Below are 19,450 nucleotides of genomic sequence, written 5' to 3'. Positions count from 1 at the left end.
AAGCAAGTTTTGCAGGTGAAAGTAACAGGTTCCTATTAATCCACTTCGCTGTATTACAGGGCAAATGCTTTGAAGCCCTAAGAGTCTGCATTACTCAGATGTATACAATGATGTGGCCCCCTGCTGGAAAAAACACTTCTGCTACAAAAAAATGTACAGCTGTTGGCTTTGTGAAAATCTTCATCTGCAACAAAAATAAATATTGTGTAACGATTTTTCTCTACTTTGTTTTGGACACAAGCATGATTATATTCTGTTGTAAAGTGTTCTGTCACACAGTGCTTGCATACTGCCTTGTTAGACTTAATTGTAACTTCTAGGGTTAAAATTTCAAAGGATTGCCACTGTGTTTAATGTTAAATGCACAACTAAGTGTATGTATGAATTTGTGATTAATTTATTTCTTGACTCAGGAGCCCTAGTCAGGAAAACATCATCTGCCATGAGTTTTCCTTTACATCATTAGAAGCTGAGGGCACTTAACACCTTGCATGATTGCATGCTTATTCCTTTTATGACTTCCCCCCATGGGACATTTTGGAAAATATTTTATGAAGAGAATCACTGCCAATTTCTGGTTAATCTGTCACCATGTTTACTCAGCAATTTCTGTACAATTGAAAACTTTTGTCTCATATCTGTTCTTCCTCCAAATTACTAGGAAAATGGGAGGCTGGAGGGGGGAGAATCAAAAGCCTAATGCATAAGAAAGAAATGACCATTAGACCCCCCAAAACTGAATTTAAATCTGAATAAGACAGCAGCCAGTATTGAATTGATAGTATATTTATAGGCATCAGTGTTTAAGAACTGATGTATGAAACCTGAAAAGCTGAGCAGTAGCCAATTGAACAATCTAAGACAACCTATATAAATTAGCTATGTGGTTATCAGCAGTATACAAATCCTTACATCTTAATTTAGGAAATAATTAAAATATGTACTGAAGTCCTTCTCAGCTAAGGCAACAAATATGCTTGATTTCAATACTGAAGTATTAATTTAATTAATTTAAGTATTAAATATTGATTTCAATATTTAATTAACCAGACACTAGCTCGTTCTTGTGGGTTTTTTCTCTTAGCAATAAAGCCAAACAATTAGGCAGAAGTCTCTGTCCTAAGTGTTTTTGACTGGACTGGTTATATATTGGCAAAGGCAGGAAAAACATTCAAAAACATGTTTTTTAAGCCAAATGTCAAACACTGAGTTTCCAAAATATCTGGTTTGCTAATAATGCATATTAATAAATGGAGTGGAAATCCATTAATGGTTTAGCTTTCTGCTTCTAAAACCTATACAAAATCATGTCAGTGGATTTAGGAGATATCTGTATGTCCTGGAAAGAGAAAGAAACTTGGAAAGAACAGAAAGAAGGAGTGATGAAACAAAGGAATAAGTTACAAGGTTTTTATAGTACACAGAGAGATAATAACAAGGAAACAAGTCTAAATAAAGCTATGAAAACTTATCCCTGTTTTGTCTTTTCTATATATATTAGGCAAGTGCCAGGATTACATTTCTTCTGAAAAAGTGTCTGTATATATATAATTTAAATAATTCCATTAAAAAGTTAAATATTTTTAATATATCTCTCTATATATTTATTCATAAACATATATATATATAAAAATTATTTAACCCTCTCAAAAGAATTTAAAAAAATTCCTCTAGTCCACTACCAACCTGCACTGGCAAACTTTCTTTCTTACTTTCATAAGTAGTAAAAATGACAGCAAGAAGAAATAGATTAGTTTCAGTGAGTACATGGGGCTTTAGATAATTACATCTTTTTTTAAAAAACATTAAATTATTTCTCTTTTTATTTTACAAAAAAAATCTGATAGTTGTGCTTGGTTTTGGAAAAGAGAACTCCACCATTTCTGCAATTTAGAACTCAATCCTACCAAAGAAAGATTACTACAGAGGAATTAGGGAGGCCAGAACAAAAAGGAAGTACACACTGTTCACTTTTACAGGGAATCTTGGTCAAGCCACAGTCTGCAGAGACCTTTGCGTGGTTTTACCATGTGCAATAACAAATACCTATTAGAATTACAGATAAAAAACACTGGTCATTACTAATTTGTTGAGGGTTTATTACCAAACCTACCTGTAGGAATAATGAAAGATTCTAAAGTAGCATTTCCTCGTTTACAAATATAGCCAAGTTTCTGATCACATTCCCGATTCTCCCACTTAGCACCTTTGCCAGGATTTAATGCTGCACAGATTTTTCCAGGTTCTGGAGAAGGGTGTCCTTTAAAAAAAAAACCAAAACAAAACCTCAACAACAACAAAGTATAAGCACATCACGATTACCCTCCCAATTACTCTCACATTCTAATCTGCTCCATGCTTTAATTATAAAATACATTAACATATAGACAATTGTGATACTCCACAGTCGTTTGGACTGAACAGGGCAGTTCATTCCCTTAAGAGATATTTTTTCACAGCAACTACGAGTTGAGATATTTATCTAGTTCACAATTTAACAGCCTCTTCACAGGTTCAAAGTCTTGATGGAAAGTATTACAGTGCACCTATTTATTTTGTTTGAGTTCTTTCCCTTTCTAAATGAAGAATGTCTAAACTCCAGAGCAAAATCTTTAGGTGAAAAAACTGTTCAGTAAGCTAGTCAAATTCTGTACTAAGTATAACAGTAAAGGCAGAAAAATAATAAGTAATTATTTTGCTAAGGTGAACTTCTTGTCCACTTCTCTAAACAATACAACAATTGCAGGATATTTGGATGTTTTCAGCTGAAGATTAGCATTAGCACTGACAGAAACTTCTAGAAGAAAAGTAGAACCTGTAGAAGAGAACAAATTTCTGCAATAAACCAGATGAACTTTTCAAGATCTGGTCTAATGTGATTAAACTTCACATCAATTTTCTTTCATTTCTGAACACATGCCACTATACTACATAACAAGCAAGTGTCAATACTGCTCAGCAATAAACACAGCAAAACAATATTTTTTAGTATGCAAGATTGTTCACTGAAAATTTTCTTATAACATTACAATTTCATTACCTTAGATTACAGTTAGTCTTATATTTGAGGTCATGTTATATCTTCTTCCCATAGGAGAAAAAGATATGCTTACTTCAAAAATACAAATTTAAATTGTTTTAATGCACAAAAATGTTCAGCTGTTAGGCATTTGGGAGTTAGCTCTCCCAAATGCCTAACCAGCATAATTCTGGTTTAAATGTTGATAACTTAGTTCCCATGTTTTTTTGTTGTTTATTTAGGGCTAGTGAGATGGAAGAATATGAAGCTTCCACAAATTCTTTTAAAATATACTAGTGGAAGAACAGACAGCTCTTGAACATCCAGGGTAATGGGGATGAGGTAGAGGTAGGCTGACTAAAGCAAAGTCATGAAGGAGCTAGCACAAATATAAAATATATTATATGGATTTAAGAGTATTATCTTTGAATGAAATTAAGGAAAATAAGGAGTTAAAGATAAATGGACCCCTTTTTGGTTACACCAAACCCCCAATTCTTTACAGGACAACTGAGAGTTGTCTGTAGTTTTAACAGTCATGAACAGCTCCCCTTGCTGCTTTGGCTCCACGTCACAATCAGTTTTCCCCCACTCTTCATTACGTGCAGATCCTCATCAGTACACTTGGATGACAAACCTATAAATACCTTCACAGCAACTTACAGTTCAGCCCATCTGTTTGCCTTGTGCGCTCACTCCATTGGAGAGCTATTTATTCAATAAAGTAGTTCAATTCACTCTTCAAAGCTTACCTACTCAAGAATTTTGTCCACCTAAAATGTACTTTTGGCCTTATCTACACAAGGAAGCCACTAGGTGATACGATGAAGCATGCATTTATAGTTACTGCAGATGAAATACATGTGACATGCTCAATGAAGATAAAGAAGAGTATTTACACTGCATAACTTCAGACATCTACTTTAGTCTCCAAAGGCTTCCTGAATAGCCAGTGCAAGGGTACAAGGGTCCTGCAAAAAGACACCTTAATATAGGCACTCGAAGTGGTAAACCAGAAAAGCACCTCTTCTTCACCATGTGTACAGATGGCATAGAGACTAGCTTTTTAATAATGGCACCAGAGTTCAACATTGCAACTACAGGTGTGAAGTAGCTGAGTTTGCTTCAAAGTAGACTAGCCTAACATGTTCAGTCTGATACATGTTACTTCCATGGGTAGGTTCATCTCAAATGAAAATGAAAATCTAATCTTTAAGTAAATAACCAAAACAAATTGGAAAGGAAAGTAATTTATAAAAACAAAACAAAACAAAACAAAACAAAACCCAGACCATACACTGAGCAGTCTAATCTCACAAATGAAGACGTAGCATCAGATTTATTCTGTATTCATATAGAAATAAAGTAAATTAAGAAGATATACATATGAACTATAAATAGATTAATTTTAAAACTTTCCTCTGGATTTTGAGGCTACTGTTTCCATTGTGAATAATAAATTAACGCCAGTGTGTATCCCTAGCATAAGGGCCACTACTCACAGGGTTTATAGCTACAGTCAGAATCTTTCAACATCAAAACAAGCTCAATAATTGCAGGAGAACAGAGTACTAGAAAAGAAATATGTTACACAATGACAAAATTTTTGCCCTTTAAACTGAGCAGCAACATATTTAACCTTACCTGGAACCCAGTTTAAGTATCGAAAAGGAGCACCACCAACCCATTGCCATCCACTGTTGAAATTCAAACTGTTAAGACCAAACCAGAGAGCAGAACTCAGTCTGCCAGTCAAACCTAGGTAACAGAGACAAAGAGATACTGAAAGTGCACAGCAAGAGCAAACACTTTCTCAAAACATGACAGCTGAATTCTAGCTAAACCATCTGCTTCTCCTTTTTCCCAGTACAAATTTTAACAACTTTTAACCTTTTAGTCAAGGTGGCTATGCTAAACCTGCAAAACATGTCATCTTACATGGGTCACTTCAGTTTTAGAGTTTTCACATTTTTAGGTGTGGAGAATTTTATGACAATAGAAAACAAACACTTCTGCATGCTCTTGGTAAACCAATGATCATAAATATTAAACAAATAATTTTTTTCCAGAATTATAAAATATTAAATTGATAAGGTTGCACAAAAGTTCACAAAACCAAAAATCAGTATTCTAAAATGAAACGTGAATAGTTTCCAATAAAATTAACAAGCGTGAGTTTCAAATTTACAAAATATTGTAAAGCAAAAAATCTGTTCACATTTTATCAAAGTACACTAAAATGCCATCATTCCAAACATCGTCTTTTTAACAGCACATCTTGTACATTTTTCAGACTCATCTGATTTCACTTCTTTTAGCCAATGATAAGTCAGGCTTCCAAAACCAGTTCCAACTTATTGCTCTAGTTCTGAAAAGCACCTAGAAATACCATGCTTATGTATGGCCCTGCTGAATTCTCTAGCATTATTTATAGTCATTATTAATCAATTGTCTATCTCTGCATTTCATACAAGACTTGGAAGCCCAGCTAGATGGCTGCTGATTTTTTTTAATTAAATGTATTTCTGCATAGCTCACAGAAAATCATTGCGCTATATATTTTATTCATTTCTGCTTCTACCAATGGCATCATGCCAGTAAGTAATTTTGCTCTACGTATTTTAGTTGTCTTTGGCACCATGATTATGAGCAGCACTTGAAACATGGCAAGGTTAAAAGGTGGGGTAGTTAAGCACTGGAAAGGACTGGAATGTCATACCAGAGCCTGATTTGGCACCAACACATTAATGTGTTCCAGTACTACTTCTATACAAACAAGTTGTGGTTAAAACAATCAAGAACTGAGCATGACAGGAAATCCTGCTAGTGCCAGGGTAGCTGCAGAATGAAAAACTGATTTTCACATACATTTGGCAGCCATATCTACTAGTTTGCAATTAAAACACACCTACTAATAACTCACTTCTTCTATATGTTAGCGCCAGATTAGTCCCTTGAGCACTAATTTCAACAATAATTTCATCACACTCAGTAAAAAAAAAAAGACCTATGTCTTGACCAAATCCTTAAATTGAAAACAAAAGTTTAGACAGAACAGACTGTTCATAGCATTAAAAATACATTTATCATTCCTCTAAATTGGAGAAATATGGATTTGATGGATGGACTATTAGATGGATATGGAATTGGCTGAATGTCTGCATCCAAAGAGTTACAGTCAACAGCTCAATATCCAAGTGGAAACCAATAAGAAGTGGTATTCCTCTAAGGTCTGCATTGGGACCAATACTGTTAAATGTCTTCATCAATGACATAGACAGTGGGAATGAGTGCACCCTCAGCAAGTTTGCAGATGACACCAAGCTGAGTGCTGTGGTTGATTCGCTTGAGGGAAAGGATGGCCCTGCCCTTGACAGGCTCGAGGAGTAGGCCCATGTGAACCTCACAAAGTTCAGCAAGACCAAGTGCAAGGCCCTGCACCTAGGTCGGGGCAATCCCCAATATCAATACAGACTGGGAGGTGAATGGATTGAGAGCAGCCTTGTGGAGAAGGACTTGGGGGTACTGGTGGATGAAAAGCTGGACATGACCTGGCAATGTGTGCTTGCAGCCCAGAAAGCCAACTGTATCCTGGGCTGCATCAAAAGAAGTGTGACCAGCAGGTCAAGGGAGGTGATTCTGCCCATCTACTCTGCTCTGGTGAGACGCCCCCCTGGAGTACTGCATCCAGTTCTCAGGTCCCCAGTATAAAACAGACATGGACCTGTTAGAGCCGGTCCAGAGGAGGGCATGGAAATTCATCAGAGGGCTGCAACACCCCTCCTATGAAGAATGGCTGAGAGAGCTGGGGTTGTTCAGCCTGGAGAAGAGAAGGCTCTGGGGAGACCTTATCACAGCCTTTCAATATTTAAAGGGCACTTATAAGAAAGATGGAGAGAGATTTTTTACAAGGGCCTGTAGTGACAGGACAAGGTGCAACAGCTTTAAAATGAAAGAGCGTAGATTTAGGTTGGAGATAATGAAGAAATTTTTTACGATGGGGGTGGTGAGACACTGGAACAGGTTGCCCAGAGAGGTTGTGGATGCTCCATCCCTGGAAGTGTTCAAGGTTAGGTTGGATGGGGCTTTGAGCAACTTGATCTAGTGCAATATGTCCCTGCCCATGGCAGGGAGGGTGGACTAGATGATCTTTAAGTATCCTTTCCAACTCAAACCATTCTCTAATTCTCTGATTCTGTGAACTTACGTAGTACGACATATAGCTTATGGCATAGAATTGCTTATCTTCCAACTGATGTAACATACTCAAAATATTTTCTAATCTATTTAATAGATGAATTAGTGGGCTATTTCATGTGTGTACACAGGCTAAGAAGGTAATAAAGAGGAGACTGTCTCACCATAGAATGTAAATATATTCAAGTACAAATTCAGAAGATAATTTTCTCAGAGAAGTTTGGAAATTACTTCAAAAAACACTGAAGGAGATCAAAAATAAAACAAGCTATTTGTGAGTCCTTTTGTTTATTACTTCTTTTTCTTTCTTTTCATATTTTAGCACATACTGATGATATGACAGCTTCAATGAGATAGGCCAAAAATGCTGACAAGGGCACACAAGTAGAGCACAAGAAGGATGCAATCTTGGTATCTACATTTTTGGTTTACAAACTATTTTGCATTTTTCTGCATTCCAACATTCATTCTTCCTTGTTTGCATTACTTAATTGCTGTATTTTTTATATTACTCTAAGCTTCTGGCAATATTTAATCAAGATAAAATAATCATTATCTGTCTGATTTTCCCAGCTGAATCATTCAAGACAACAATTTAAATTTACTAATTACTAGAATTGAACAAGTAGCAATTTTCAAGATGTAACATGCTATAGAAGTGTCACTGTTACAATAATGCCCTTTTAAAAAAGCCTGATGGATAATATTACCCTACCTGTCAGGTATGTTTGTTCATGCAACTCTGTGATGCTTAATAACTCTGCCTTCTGTTGTTGACAGCTTTTTCTTGCCTGGTGCCATTTCAGAGCTGCCTCAGAGTTTATCTGATACTGGACATTTGTTAAAGGATCTGTACTCCACAACAAATCAATACTGTTAACTGTAGGGAGAAAAAGAAATGCTGTTACTGATCATGAAGACGGAGCCAGGTAAAATACATAATAAATTGCGTAGCAAAAATACACAAAACCTAAACACTGCTATAGGCAACTGGTTTGAAAGGAGTCCTGAGGCTCTCTAACGTGTTAGTAAATCCAGAGCAGAGCTAAACCATGACAGCTGTGTTGGACAGTACACAGGTAATGAAACAAGGTCACCATTTTCTCCAGTATAACAAAATTGCTGTTTAAGGTAGAAGTTGAGTGGCTAAAGTCATGCTATGTGGAGAAAAAGACTAAAAAGTTCCAGATTTATGCTAGCTAAAGCGTATATCAAGCTGACCACTTTTCTGAGATTAGAAACCCCAATTTTTTACTAATTTTGGGCACTATGTAAAGTGACTATGTATTTTCTTACTGTGACAGAGGTAATCAGACCCAAGCAATGAAGGCAAAACTTACATTACCAGCATCCATCTCACATTTTCTTTCAATTCCTGATTTGTCTTATACATATATCTGACATACCATCACGCTTTCTTCTCTGCCATGTGACCTGACTGTGATCTCCTTGAATACCTGAACTTGGCACATTTAGGCAATGCTAAACCAGTGAAAACATCATCCAGCAGGGCCCAACATTAGAAGTGGCCCCAGAAGGTACCACGCTCCTTACATTGCTGCAGTCTCTCCTGGCTCGTCTCAGTTGAATCTCCACAAGTATGATCTTGCTCTGCCAAAAATGGAACCTACAGGAGCCCCCAACACTGAGCAACATATCACATGAAGAGATTAAAGTTGCATGACAAAAGCAGAGTATAGCAGAGGTCACTGTATGTCTGCTGACAATGGGAAAATGACTGAAAATCCTGCAGCCTGTATCAGAGTTTCTCAAGTTGCAAGCTGTGAAAAATTTGAGAAAGAGGTCTTTTCCTTTTCCGAATTCAGAGAGCTCAGAAAACTTAAGTGTGCAAATAAGAGGAAAACAGTACAATAAACAAAACTCAAGACAAAGGATGATACATGTTAAATGTCAGCAGGTCAGTAACTAGTTCCACTTTTTCCTGTATTAAATCTGAAAGTCTATAGATAATATGAAGCGCTTCTTTTCAAATTATCTTTATTTAAAAAAATCTAATATAACCTACTGTAATAATGACACTTGACTAAAAACGGGAACTTTCATCCCATTATCACTATCCACAAACCAACTTCTGTCCAAAATATTTTATGACTATCAGAAGGCAAAATTTCTTCACTACACTGTGTTCTACAAGAACATAAATTCCTGTGCACAAGCACAAGCCTGGGATAAAACGGAGATTGCAAAAATAGTACAATCTATAATTCAGTAAATAAAACTGCCTCTGACTTGATAGAAAAGATTTTATAAATCTTGTACAATTATTACAGAGGAAGAGGTAAACAAGTCTCAGGCATTCATCCAACCTTCCGCCTCACACTCCCAGTCTCATAATTTATAGCTGACTTGCATACGATGCTCTCCTGTAGAATTTTTGTCTTTCATAAAAATAAAGTTCATTTATGAACCTTGGCAAATCTGTTTTTAAGATTTTTGAGTTCTGTGAAGTCAAATACCTTCACAGAGCAGGATTTTGGAAAATCTATATGCTATTGTTTAAAGTTTAGTATCCCAAGAAACAAGAAGACAAATCACTTTTCTGGAATGATATATTTTAGCATCTAAACTAAATTAATGTTAAACCCCACCTGTCTTTAGTACATAACTGGAAAAATAATTTAAAAGCTGAACTTCATCCCTACACAGATGAATTCAGCATGCTTTTTGTATACACTGAAATTAGTGAGAACTAGTTATTTCCGCTGATTACTATCAAAACCCCAGAAGTATGATATAGTAAATTGGAAAATTTCACTTGTGTCTTTGAAAATTCTCAGTCTTTAAAACAAAGCAAAGCAGACCAAAAATGCATTGAATTTCTGCTATAGCCCTTGACAGACAAGTTCAAACTTACAGGAAAGGCACAAAGTCTTGACTAATGCAGACATTTATGACATTTATAATTAAAAAAAAGTCAACATGATTACCATATCAAAATACGGTCTTTCTCCTGAATTAGGAAATGGAAGAATCTTGAGAGATTTTAATTTCAAAATTGCAAGCTGAAATCTGGCCTTTGACTAGCAGTAACAATAAAGTGTTCTTGTTTGTTTAGTTATCCATCCAAAGCAAGTAGGAGTCTTAGTCCAATATCCTTGGAAACCGCATGAATAAAATCATGGCAAACAAAAACTGAATATAAATCGTGTTAGACAATCTATCAAATAACTGCCATCACTTCCTCTCTGAGCATATAGCAGGGAAGGAATCTCATAATAAAGACATTACAGTTTATGTGAATTTATAATATAGTATATAAAGATACAATGCTGTCAATAGTAAAAAAGTCTGAATTATACTAAACTTCCTTCACATGCTTATCTTCACTTAGATATCTTTTCCCAAAGTGCTCCTCTCTTTCTCTTTCCTAGAAAAAATTGTGAGGTCCAAGTCAGGTTATGAATTCCAGATAAATCAGAAGAAACAACACAATTAACCCCATATAACTTAGTTGACCAATTCACCAGGCATTTTGAACCAGCCATAGAACCACAATGAAAACCCCTTCAAAATATCTTGAAACACCAGCATGGGGAAAAAGCCTGTCATAAAAAAATAAATTCAGTATTTGTGAATGAATACAAAGATGTAGATTTGCCCAATAATTAACATACCAGGCTATGACTATTTAAATATTTCCTCATTCTCTGCACTTTTTGTTTCCTTCCTAGTCAGCTGCAAGTTTTATGCATCACTTATAAGGCTTTCTAAATTCTTCACAGAAATTCTAGCTCTTTCATCTGTCAAGAAAGGGGCCTCAATAGACTTTTGCTCACTTGAATACAGCTATAGGCATATCTCATGACTCACTCTCCTGATGGTCTTATACTGTACAACCTGTTTTCTTCCCCAGCACCTACTTTTATATTGCAGTGCAACATACAGCTCAAAAAGACACAGTGTAACCTGTAAAAAACCAGTATTTCCTAAGCTACTAAAAATTGTCTGATATAGCAACACTTCTGATTCTTCCTGTGGCATTTAAGTTTCTACTTTCAGTGTATCAGCATCTCTTTTTAAAGCACCAAATAAAGGGTCATACTCACAATTACGTTATCTCACTGGTCAAATTTCTACACCTCTATTGAGTATAATAACTGTTATAATTATAGTCTTATGCCCTCTTCATTTTGGAGAACATTTGAGCTGGTTTTGCTCACAATGAAAAAAAGTGACTGGTTCAGTCATGATAATTTCACTTATGTCCAGGCCCCAGTATGAACAGCTGTAATAGGTTGCACCACATATTTTCATATCACGCCTTTGCTCCCGCAGCCAGTTTAAGAAAAACCAAACATTTCACTCTTATTAAATAAACTTTAACATAAAAAGACTTAAACATTCTATGTTTAAAGGTGCTATTGAAGTTTATTAACTTATCACTCTCTCATGCAGTGCACTCCTCTTTCATAGGGCTGACTAAAACTTCTGCTAGCACAGCCTGTCTCTCATTAAAATACATGACCCAAACTTGAATATTTTATAGCCAGTACTGAAGAATCAGGAAGGAAACATGCAGGCAATCAGCATGAAGCAGCTTTTTCCAAAAGCAATCACAGTCATCTGAATGGATTTCCTTGCATTATGCCAAAGAATTAAACAAAATTTAATGATACCTCCTATTTGCTATACTCAGAGAACACTAGACAGGTAGCATTCTTAAGTTGACCTTGCATGTGCTGTATTGATAGGATTGATATTCCCAACATGTTTTTTGATATCTTGAAAATAATACTGGTATAGAAACAAACAAACAAACAAACAAACATGAAATTTTTATTTGTCTCAAATAATGAATGCAGCATTCATGGAGATCAGGCAAGGACACTAATATTTCATCACCAAACCAGTTAAGATCAGCCCAAACTGTTTTCTTCACATCAAAGGAAAGACATACTTTTCTCTTTAGCTCTGACTGTGGTCAACTGGAGCTTTACAGCAAAACATGATAAATAAGAAGAAGGGAGGGAGAAGTGCTACCTCTCTCAGCATGACAGAAGAAGCAGCAGCTTGCAGACAAAATGCTTAGTACATGTTTCACAGAAATTCAGAGAAACTGTATTCAAATTTAAAAGAACTCAAATACATACAGGCATATTACTCCAATTTACTTAAAGTAATATCAACATTTCTTAATAAAGATCTTTATATTCATAATACTATGGTTGAAACTCTAACTGTACTCAAACTAGGGAATTTAGAATATAAATACTTCTCATTGATTTTAAATACAGAACTACAACATAGCACACAGATTTGGGAAATACTGGGATTTAGTAAAAAGTTCATGTAAGCTCCTTCATGTTTAAAAGGCAACTCATTCTACAAAGTAGTCTTAATTTTCAATTAAGCTATATTCTAGCTTCCAGTTCTGCTGCACAAATTTCTACACAGCCTTTTGCATATACTAATGTAGCGTCTTTACATCTAATTAACCGTCTATTTAAGTAAATGGTGTAATTACAGATTCCAGCATATGATTAACACACTTCCACCTGGATGTAGTTGGTCAATTTTTTTTTATGCTGAGCCCTATATTTATGTATTTAAGTAGTTCCTAAAAGGATAGCAGGCTGAGTAAAGACAGAAAAATGCACCATTTCAGACTGTATTTTGTACAGTAAAGCACATGATGAAGACACCAATATTTCCAGTCAGCTGAATAACAGTACAACAGAATCATGAACATACAAAACTTACATTTCAATGGGCAAAATCCATATATCTTGTCAACATCGAAGTTTGAAGTGGTTCCACACCAGAACCAGCCATCTGATCTGCCAGCATCTGTGCAGTCAGCATACCATTTATCACCAAACTTAAAAGGGAATACACAAGGTGCTCCATTGGCATTTCCTTTCACTGTGTAGGTATCTAAGGAGACATAAGAATTTAAAAATGTATAAACAGTCATAAGCATGGGATATACATCAGTTCAGCTTTATGATCATATTATAGGAAATTATAGAAAGCAATGCTTAACTGTACTAGAAATGGGACATCGATAATTTTACTCTCTAAGTTGACAACCATGTCCACAATGAGACAAACTTTTATTGCTTAAGCAGACCACTGACCAGAACTGACTGAGCTAAGACAAGTACATTCCTGTGTTAAATTTTACATGTATAACAATCAAAAGTATAAAATCCACACAGTTAAGCAATTTTCTTTTTAAGCACAAACAACTGCTGATTCTTCTGTCAATAACCCACTCAATTGTGGACCATTTTACACAGGGAAGAGCACGTACATATAAAATTGAAAGATATATACCACAGGTGACTCCAATATACTACACCCAAATAAAATTTCCACTGGCATCTAAAGGTAATTTTTGTTTCATCGGAAGCCTGACTCGATGAAACTTATCAAAGTAACTAAAGCAGTTTTCTGTGAGTGCACATATAATGTACATGCATTGATGGGAGGACATACAGAGGAACACTACTTGACAGGGACTGCTAGAGAGGTGACATACCAAGGTCACTGTCTCACAGAGCTGCTAGAAAACAAAGGAGGATGGAATGGCAGGCCATCACGCCATCTCCCCCCGCCTCCTTTCACATAATTTGCTTTGCTAGAGTTCTTTTATTCTGGCTTTAGAACAAGGACTAGTACTGTAATCAGCCATTGTGTAAGCCATGGAAAATGCATCCATACCTCCCTCTGTGACCACTTCTTTTTATTAAAGAATGCTAAATGGGAGCCAAACATATTCCCAGATACTTATCATAAATATATATGTGTCTGTCTGTATGTATGTATCATACATAACTTTTTCAAATTTAACTATTTAAAATATCTTATTTCTTTGTCTAACACTTCAGCACCAACTCTGAGACTCACTTCAAACACCTAGGAATGCATCTTCAATATACTGGAGCTGAAGATGTCAAGAGTTAACTAAATCCTTACAGCATAATTAATATTTTCTCCCCAAGGAAAAAGAAAAAAACATAATCAACATGACTATACACTTACACTAGGTCTTTCTGTACACATGTAAAGAGTAAAAGCTATCATTAACTGTTGTCTAATAGTTATACACATGTTCTGAATAACCATATACTATTTTTCCCCTCTTCAAATGAATCACTACCATGCACAGTTAATTATCTGTCAGAACTTTGACAACTTTGACAAAAAAGCAAAATGAACCCCTCAAAAAACATAAAACACACACTGAAGTATTCCTGATTTCACCAGAAGTCACACTCACTGATCATTAACGAGATGAAGGAAATTCTCCTACACTTCTAAATATTTTAATTAGAAACACATAGAAATGAGTTTGAAATACAGAAATTAATTTACAGAACTTTACCTTCATAGCCTCGAGAACACAGATCGTCTGTGGTTCCGTAGACTTTCCACCTACTCCATAAACCAGATCCCTTGTACAGCATAATATTCCTTTCCTGTCTGTTTCCATAGTTGAAAAACAAATCTTCCCCTTGGATTGCAAAGAGAGTCTCATTTCTGCATTCCCATCGCTGAAGTTCACTAGCCTTGTCACAAGGATACAGAGTGATCGGAACCCAGTCTTTCTTCGAAGGCACTCCCAAGCACAATTTGAATCCTATGCTCATAAGCTGGTGATCTGAGACCCACCTGAATTTTTGTGACTCATTTTCTTGAACGCAAGGAGCAGTAGTCACTGAATTAGAACTTTGAGCCAGTACACAGCGCTTGTGATCTTCATTATATATTAAGAAGATGCTAGTATCTGTAAGACAAAAAACACTGGAATAATTTGGTTTGAAGTAATCTTACATACTATCTAAATGAAATATTAATCTAGACACTATTCTTGGGGTTAAAATCTCATAATCTGTTCAGCAAAAGAAGGTGCGGTACTCCTGTGGCATACACCTGTTAAAGTGACTGTAGAATGCAACTAGTTCAGATGTGAGGACATTTCAACTATTTGCGTCAGTGAAAGCATCTACATGCAAAAGCACAAGGCAGCAGAGGTGCAGCTCTAGTGTCTCCTGTAACTTATAGCATGGCTGAAACTGAAGAGAAAAAACACACTCGTGTTATTATTCCAAACTGCACCCATGGGAGTTACTGAAACAAGGGAGCACGCACACCACACACTTGCAGATCCTGACACTGAGCCCTCCAGCAGCACTGGCTCCTTGATCCTGGCTTCCAGGTGTGAGGAGATGACAACAGCCACTAATTTCTTCAGGCTCCATTTCCCCACACCGGGGAGTTCTGTTCCCATAAGCTCTGCTAAGATCCTTTAAGTCTTAACTGAGGGGAAGGATATTTTTTTAAGCTTTATACACAAGCTACTTGTAGGGCTAGAACAGCATATTCATTTTTCACTCAACTAGAGTAATCAGTGATTTTTCTCCTTTCTTAAAATACTGACAACAGTGGGATTTGCCATCATCAGTTATGTCTCTTAATGACCCATGAAAATCTACAAGGCTCTTCATAGCTCCCAATGTTATTTCTCCCTCTTAGCAAATAGTGCTTTACAGCATGCATTTTCATGTATTCAAGGTTTATTTCAAAATCATAACCACTAGAAAAGTTTTTAGCATCTCTTACACTTGGATGTACTATGGAGTGCAACATTTCTGAGCTGGTCTTGCCCAGAGACTGAGAATTTCTCCTCTCTGATCCCCTTGAGATACATTTCAGCACAGTAACTTAATAGTTCTCTCTGATACTGGATCACATAACGTAACAGGATGCACAAGGTCTTAAAACTATATTTTAACTGGGCTACAAGCTAGGAAAGAGAAATACTAATATATGTGACTCTGGGGATTGAAGCTTATCAAAACATTATTTATTTTAGTGTATAATTACCAAATTAAACAAATTCTATAATGGAGAAATATTTAAGAGGGAAACAAGTTAACCACAGAAAATTTTCCCTTCTCTGCTGAGGCTCCAATGTGGAAATGATTGTACTTTTCTGCAGAAGAACAACCTGGGAACAAATAACCTCTCTCTCAGAGAAAGAGCTGACCTAGACTTATCTCATCCATGGTTCAGTTTCCTTCTCCTGTCCTTTGGCTTCCAACTCACTGGGAAGTAGTGTAAAACTGATGAGCACTGGAGACAGAAATTGTTGCCTTTTGCCAATCTGTTTTACTCACAGACAATACAAGGAAATGTATAATTATCACTGCTGGTGATAACTTTTTTTATTCTGCTTTTCTACTAGCATTTAGCACAATGTTATTGTAAACTGATATATGCAATGCTTGCAACTCTCCTTTTCCTGAAATCTTATTTAAAGTTTCTGGGTAAAAGACATGTCAGACATTTTCACATGTGTGGAAAACACTGCCTGATCTTTCAAACTGCTACAATTGTATTTGTGACCTAAAATAACATTCCTTATTTTATGCAGCTTATGGTGTTAAAGACAGGATGCTACATATGTGAAAAAGGTACCCCAAAGTCAAAAGCCTGGATTGTTTCACCCAAGCCTGAAAGGGTGCACAGTTTTGGCTTCAGAAACAAGGATAGAAAGCTGAACAAAGATGTCTGGCCAGTGGGAAAAAAAAAAAAGAGACAAATCTTTGGCCCTCTGCTATTCTGACTGCATCTTTACAAAGCGTTAGCAGTGTGTAAACACAGCACGGCTGCTTGTACAAGTGCCCCAGCACACACAGGGCTCTGACAGGGAATAATACATAGGTAAGCAGCTAAAGGGCCAACACAGCCAAGCAGGCATTGAAGTTGGCGCCAAAACAGGAGGACAGAACAGGAGGTAGCAGGATGCAGGAGCAACTGTGGCTGAGACTGTAGTTGCAGGATTTCCTTCCCCCCAGAGTTGCTCCTGTCTCATCCATGACCATACAGCAGATTTGTAGCACGGTTCTGTATTGCTCTAGTTTACAGCTTTATTTCTGTGTTTGCTCTGCCTGCTGGGACACCAAAGGAGATTCACGTACAACACTTTCTGTGTGAGTTATTAGATAGTCTAGAAGAATATGAAACAAGCCAGGTATTTGTGCAACACTTTCTATGCCCTGCCAACTCTCCTGTGTAAACAGTTGATACCATTCCTGTCAACATGGTGAGCTGTATCTGTAAAACGGGCTGAGCAGAATTACTTATATAACCATTAACTGTGTTTCACTGTTCTGTAGCAACATTTGTTATAGAGCTCCCTTAACAGGATGCAATTCTTCACTATAGATGAGCTGTAGGCAGTACGTTTAAAGGTCCACCACAGCACGATCGTGAGTACCACAGTCTTGGTACTTTGAATTACACCAATTTCTAACAGAGTTATCCATATTTTGAAACTTAGCCCTGAAAGGAGGTTCTTTAAAATGCATAGGAATATGCCAGGCACAGGAACCAACTTACCTCACCATTATAACCCATACAGGGAGATCTAGCATCTTTTCCCTCAAAAGTCCCAAGTAGACCATAATAGAATTTTTCTCCCGGGCTTTCATTTTTCTTCACCCACCACACTGTGACTATTTGTCTATCTCTGGCCTCAGCTTGTATCTGAAGAATTGTGCCAAGTACTGTAAAATCTCACTGGCCAAGTATCTTTTCCACAGTAGAATTTTCCAGTATGCCAAGGTAGCTTCACACTCTGCAGCGTTTGCAAACTATCACAGATTATGCAAGTGTAAATCAGGAAGTAACTCGTGAAGCCAGTGAAGTGCTACCAGTGTTAAACACTAATGGAGAGCACCAGAAAAGCACACCAAAAGCCAGAAGCAAAAGAGGGGGAAGCAATGAGGCAGCAAGCAGGTAAGATGACTGTCTTCTCCATGCAGACTCTCGCTTACCAGATGGCCTACAATGATTGCTGCTAATTGCACAAAGCAAGAATGGTTACAAGGCAGCGTTATGAAGTTTTGCTTCAGTAGACCTCAACCTGGAGCGTGGAGGATGCCGAGAGGCTTTCAGGAAGGGCAGATGCAAAACTTTCACTGAAAAATAGCTGCGCGCTGGAAATGATGGTAATTCTCAGAGCGCGCGGGTGTAAGCTCCAGGTTTCACCCAGAAACACAGCTTTCACCTGTTTTCGCAGCCCTCAGCCGTGCCAATACCTCAGCTACCTCAACATCCCCCCACGAAAGCCAGCTGCCAAAACCAGGTCCCCAGGCCTAGGGAAACCGAGGCACCGCCGGTAACAGGTTGGTCTGGCACCCACACCACCACTGCCACCCAAAAGGCCGCCTCGTCGGGCAGCTTCGCCTGCTGGGTACCTCAGGGTGCGGACGAAGAGGGGAGGCAGCTGAGGCGGGCGGCTGAGGGAGGGCCCGAGGGGAGGCTACCGCCTCCCCTCGGGCCCTCCCTCAGCCGCCCGCCCCGCCGCATCGAGGCTCTTCTCAGGCAGCACCGAGGGGGTTAAAATGGCCGCGGGCTTCTCCACCTGCGCGGACGTTTTCTACCTACCCCCCCTCCACGGTCTGGCTGGGCTCGGTGCCCGCCACGACCCCGCTCCTTTCTCGGCACGTCTCATCCCGCACAGCCCCTGCGGGCACTTACCCAGCAGCGGAAAAACCCGGGGGAGAAGTGCGAGGAGAAGCAGGAGCGGGGAAGGAGCCATCGCCGCGGCTTCGCCCGTGGCGCCCCGCCGCTGTGAGGAGAGGGTTTCCCGCCGGGCAGGTCCTCCGCACTTGTGAAGGGCTGGTGGATCAGGGGAAAGCTCTGGGCTCGAAATGATAAGGAAATATCCTGTCACATGGGGCGTTTTGAAATAACAGGAATTCGCTGTTCAAACTTTGCTTTCCTAAGCTGATTTTTTTTTTTTCCCCTCAGCGGAGGGAAGAGCCTCCTTCCAGGCACATGCAGGTGATAAAGTGGTGATAGCTGAGAGGAGGGCTGGGGGTTTTTTTGTTGTTGTGGTGCTGGTTTTTTTGTGTTTTTTTTTTAATCCCCTTTGCTACCCTGTCAGCGTCGCATGTGTGTCACTGGTTTGTTTTCCAAGAAAATTAGCCAAACCCGCGCCGAGGGAGCAGGACATCCTTCCTCCTCCTCTCTTTCTGAGGTGAACTCAAGCCTCAAACAAAACCCCCGCTCGAACAACCGGGTTTCTCCCGAGCGTGAGGACTGCGGGAGTAGCAGAGACCTACTTTTGGGGAACCGGGATTTGGGTTACCCCCCCGCCCGTCCCCATCACTCCTCCCCCACGTGCGAGCAGGTTGCTCCAACGACCGGCGGGGAGCGGAACGCGGGGACGGGGCGGGAGGCACAGCCTGGCCCTCGGGG

General features: G+C 38.3%; 1 protein-coding gene across 1 annotated transcript in view; it reads right to left on the bottom strand.

The window, feature by feature from the left end:
* LOC104838311 (macrophage mannose receptor 1-like) overlaps positions 1-18,788 on the bottom strand; it is a 61,557-nt gene extending 42,769 nt beyond the window's left edge. The window contains exons 1-6 of the mRNA XM_010578031.1: positions 18,728-18,788; positions 14,565-14,966; positions 12,938-13,111; positions 7,932-8,096; positions 4,664-4,777; positions 2,114-2,260 (exon numbers count right to left, since the gene is read on the bottom strand). Coding sequence (XP_010576333.1) covers positions 2,114-2,260; positions 4,664-4,777; positions 7,932-8,096; positions 12,938-13,111; positions 14,565-14,966; positions 18,728-18,788 — 1,063 coding nt within the window. The remainder of the gene's footprint in view (positions 1-2,113; positions 2,261-4,663; positions 4,778-7,931; positions 8,097-12,937; positions 13,112-14,564; positions 14,967-18,727) is intronic.
* Between the last annotated feature and the right edge of the window lie 662 nt (positions 18,789-19,450).

This window comes from Haliaeetus leucocephalus, unplaced genomic scaffold (assembly GCF_000737465.1).
Source record: "Haliaeetus leucocephalus isolate CR32 unplaced genomic scaffold, Haliaeetus_leucocephalus-4.0 Scaffold0, whole genome shotgun sequence".
Taxonomy (NCBI): domain Eukaryota; kingdom Metazoa; phylum Chordata; class Aves; order Accipitriformes; family Accipitridae; genus Haliaeetus; species Haliaeetus leucocephalus.
This window is presented reverse-complemented; position numbering and strand designations above follow the sequence as displayed.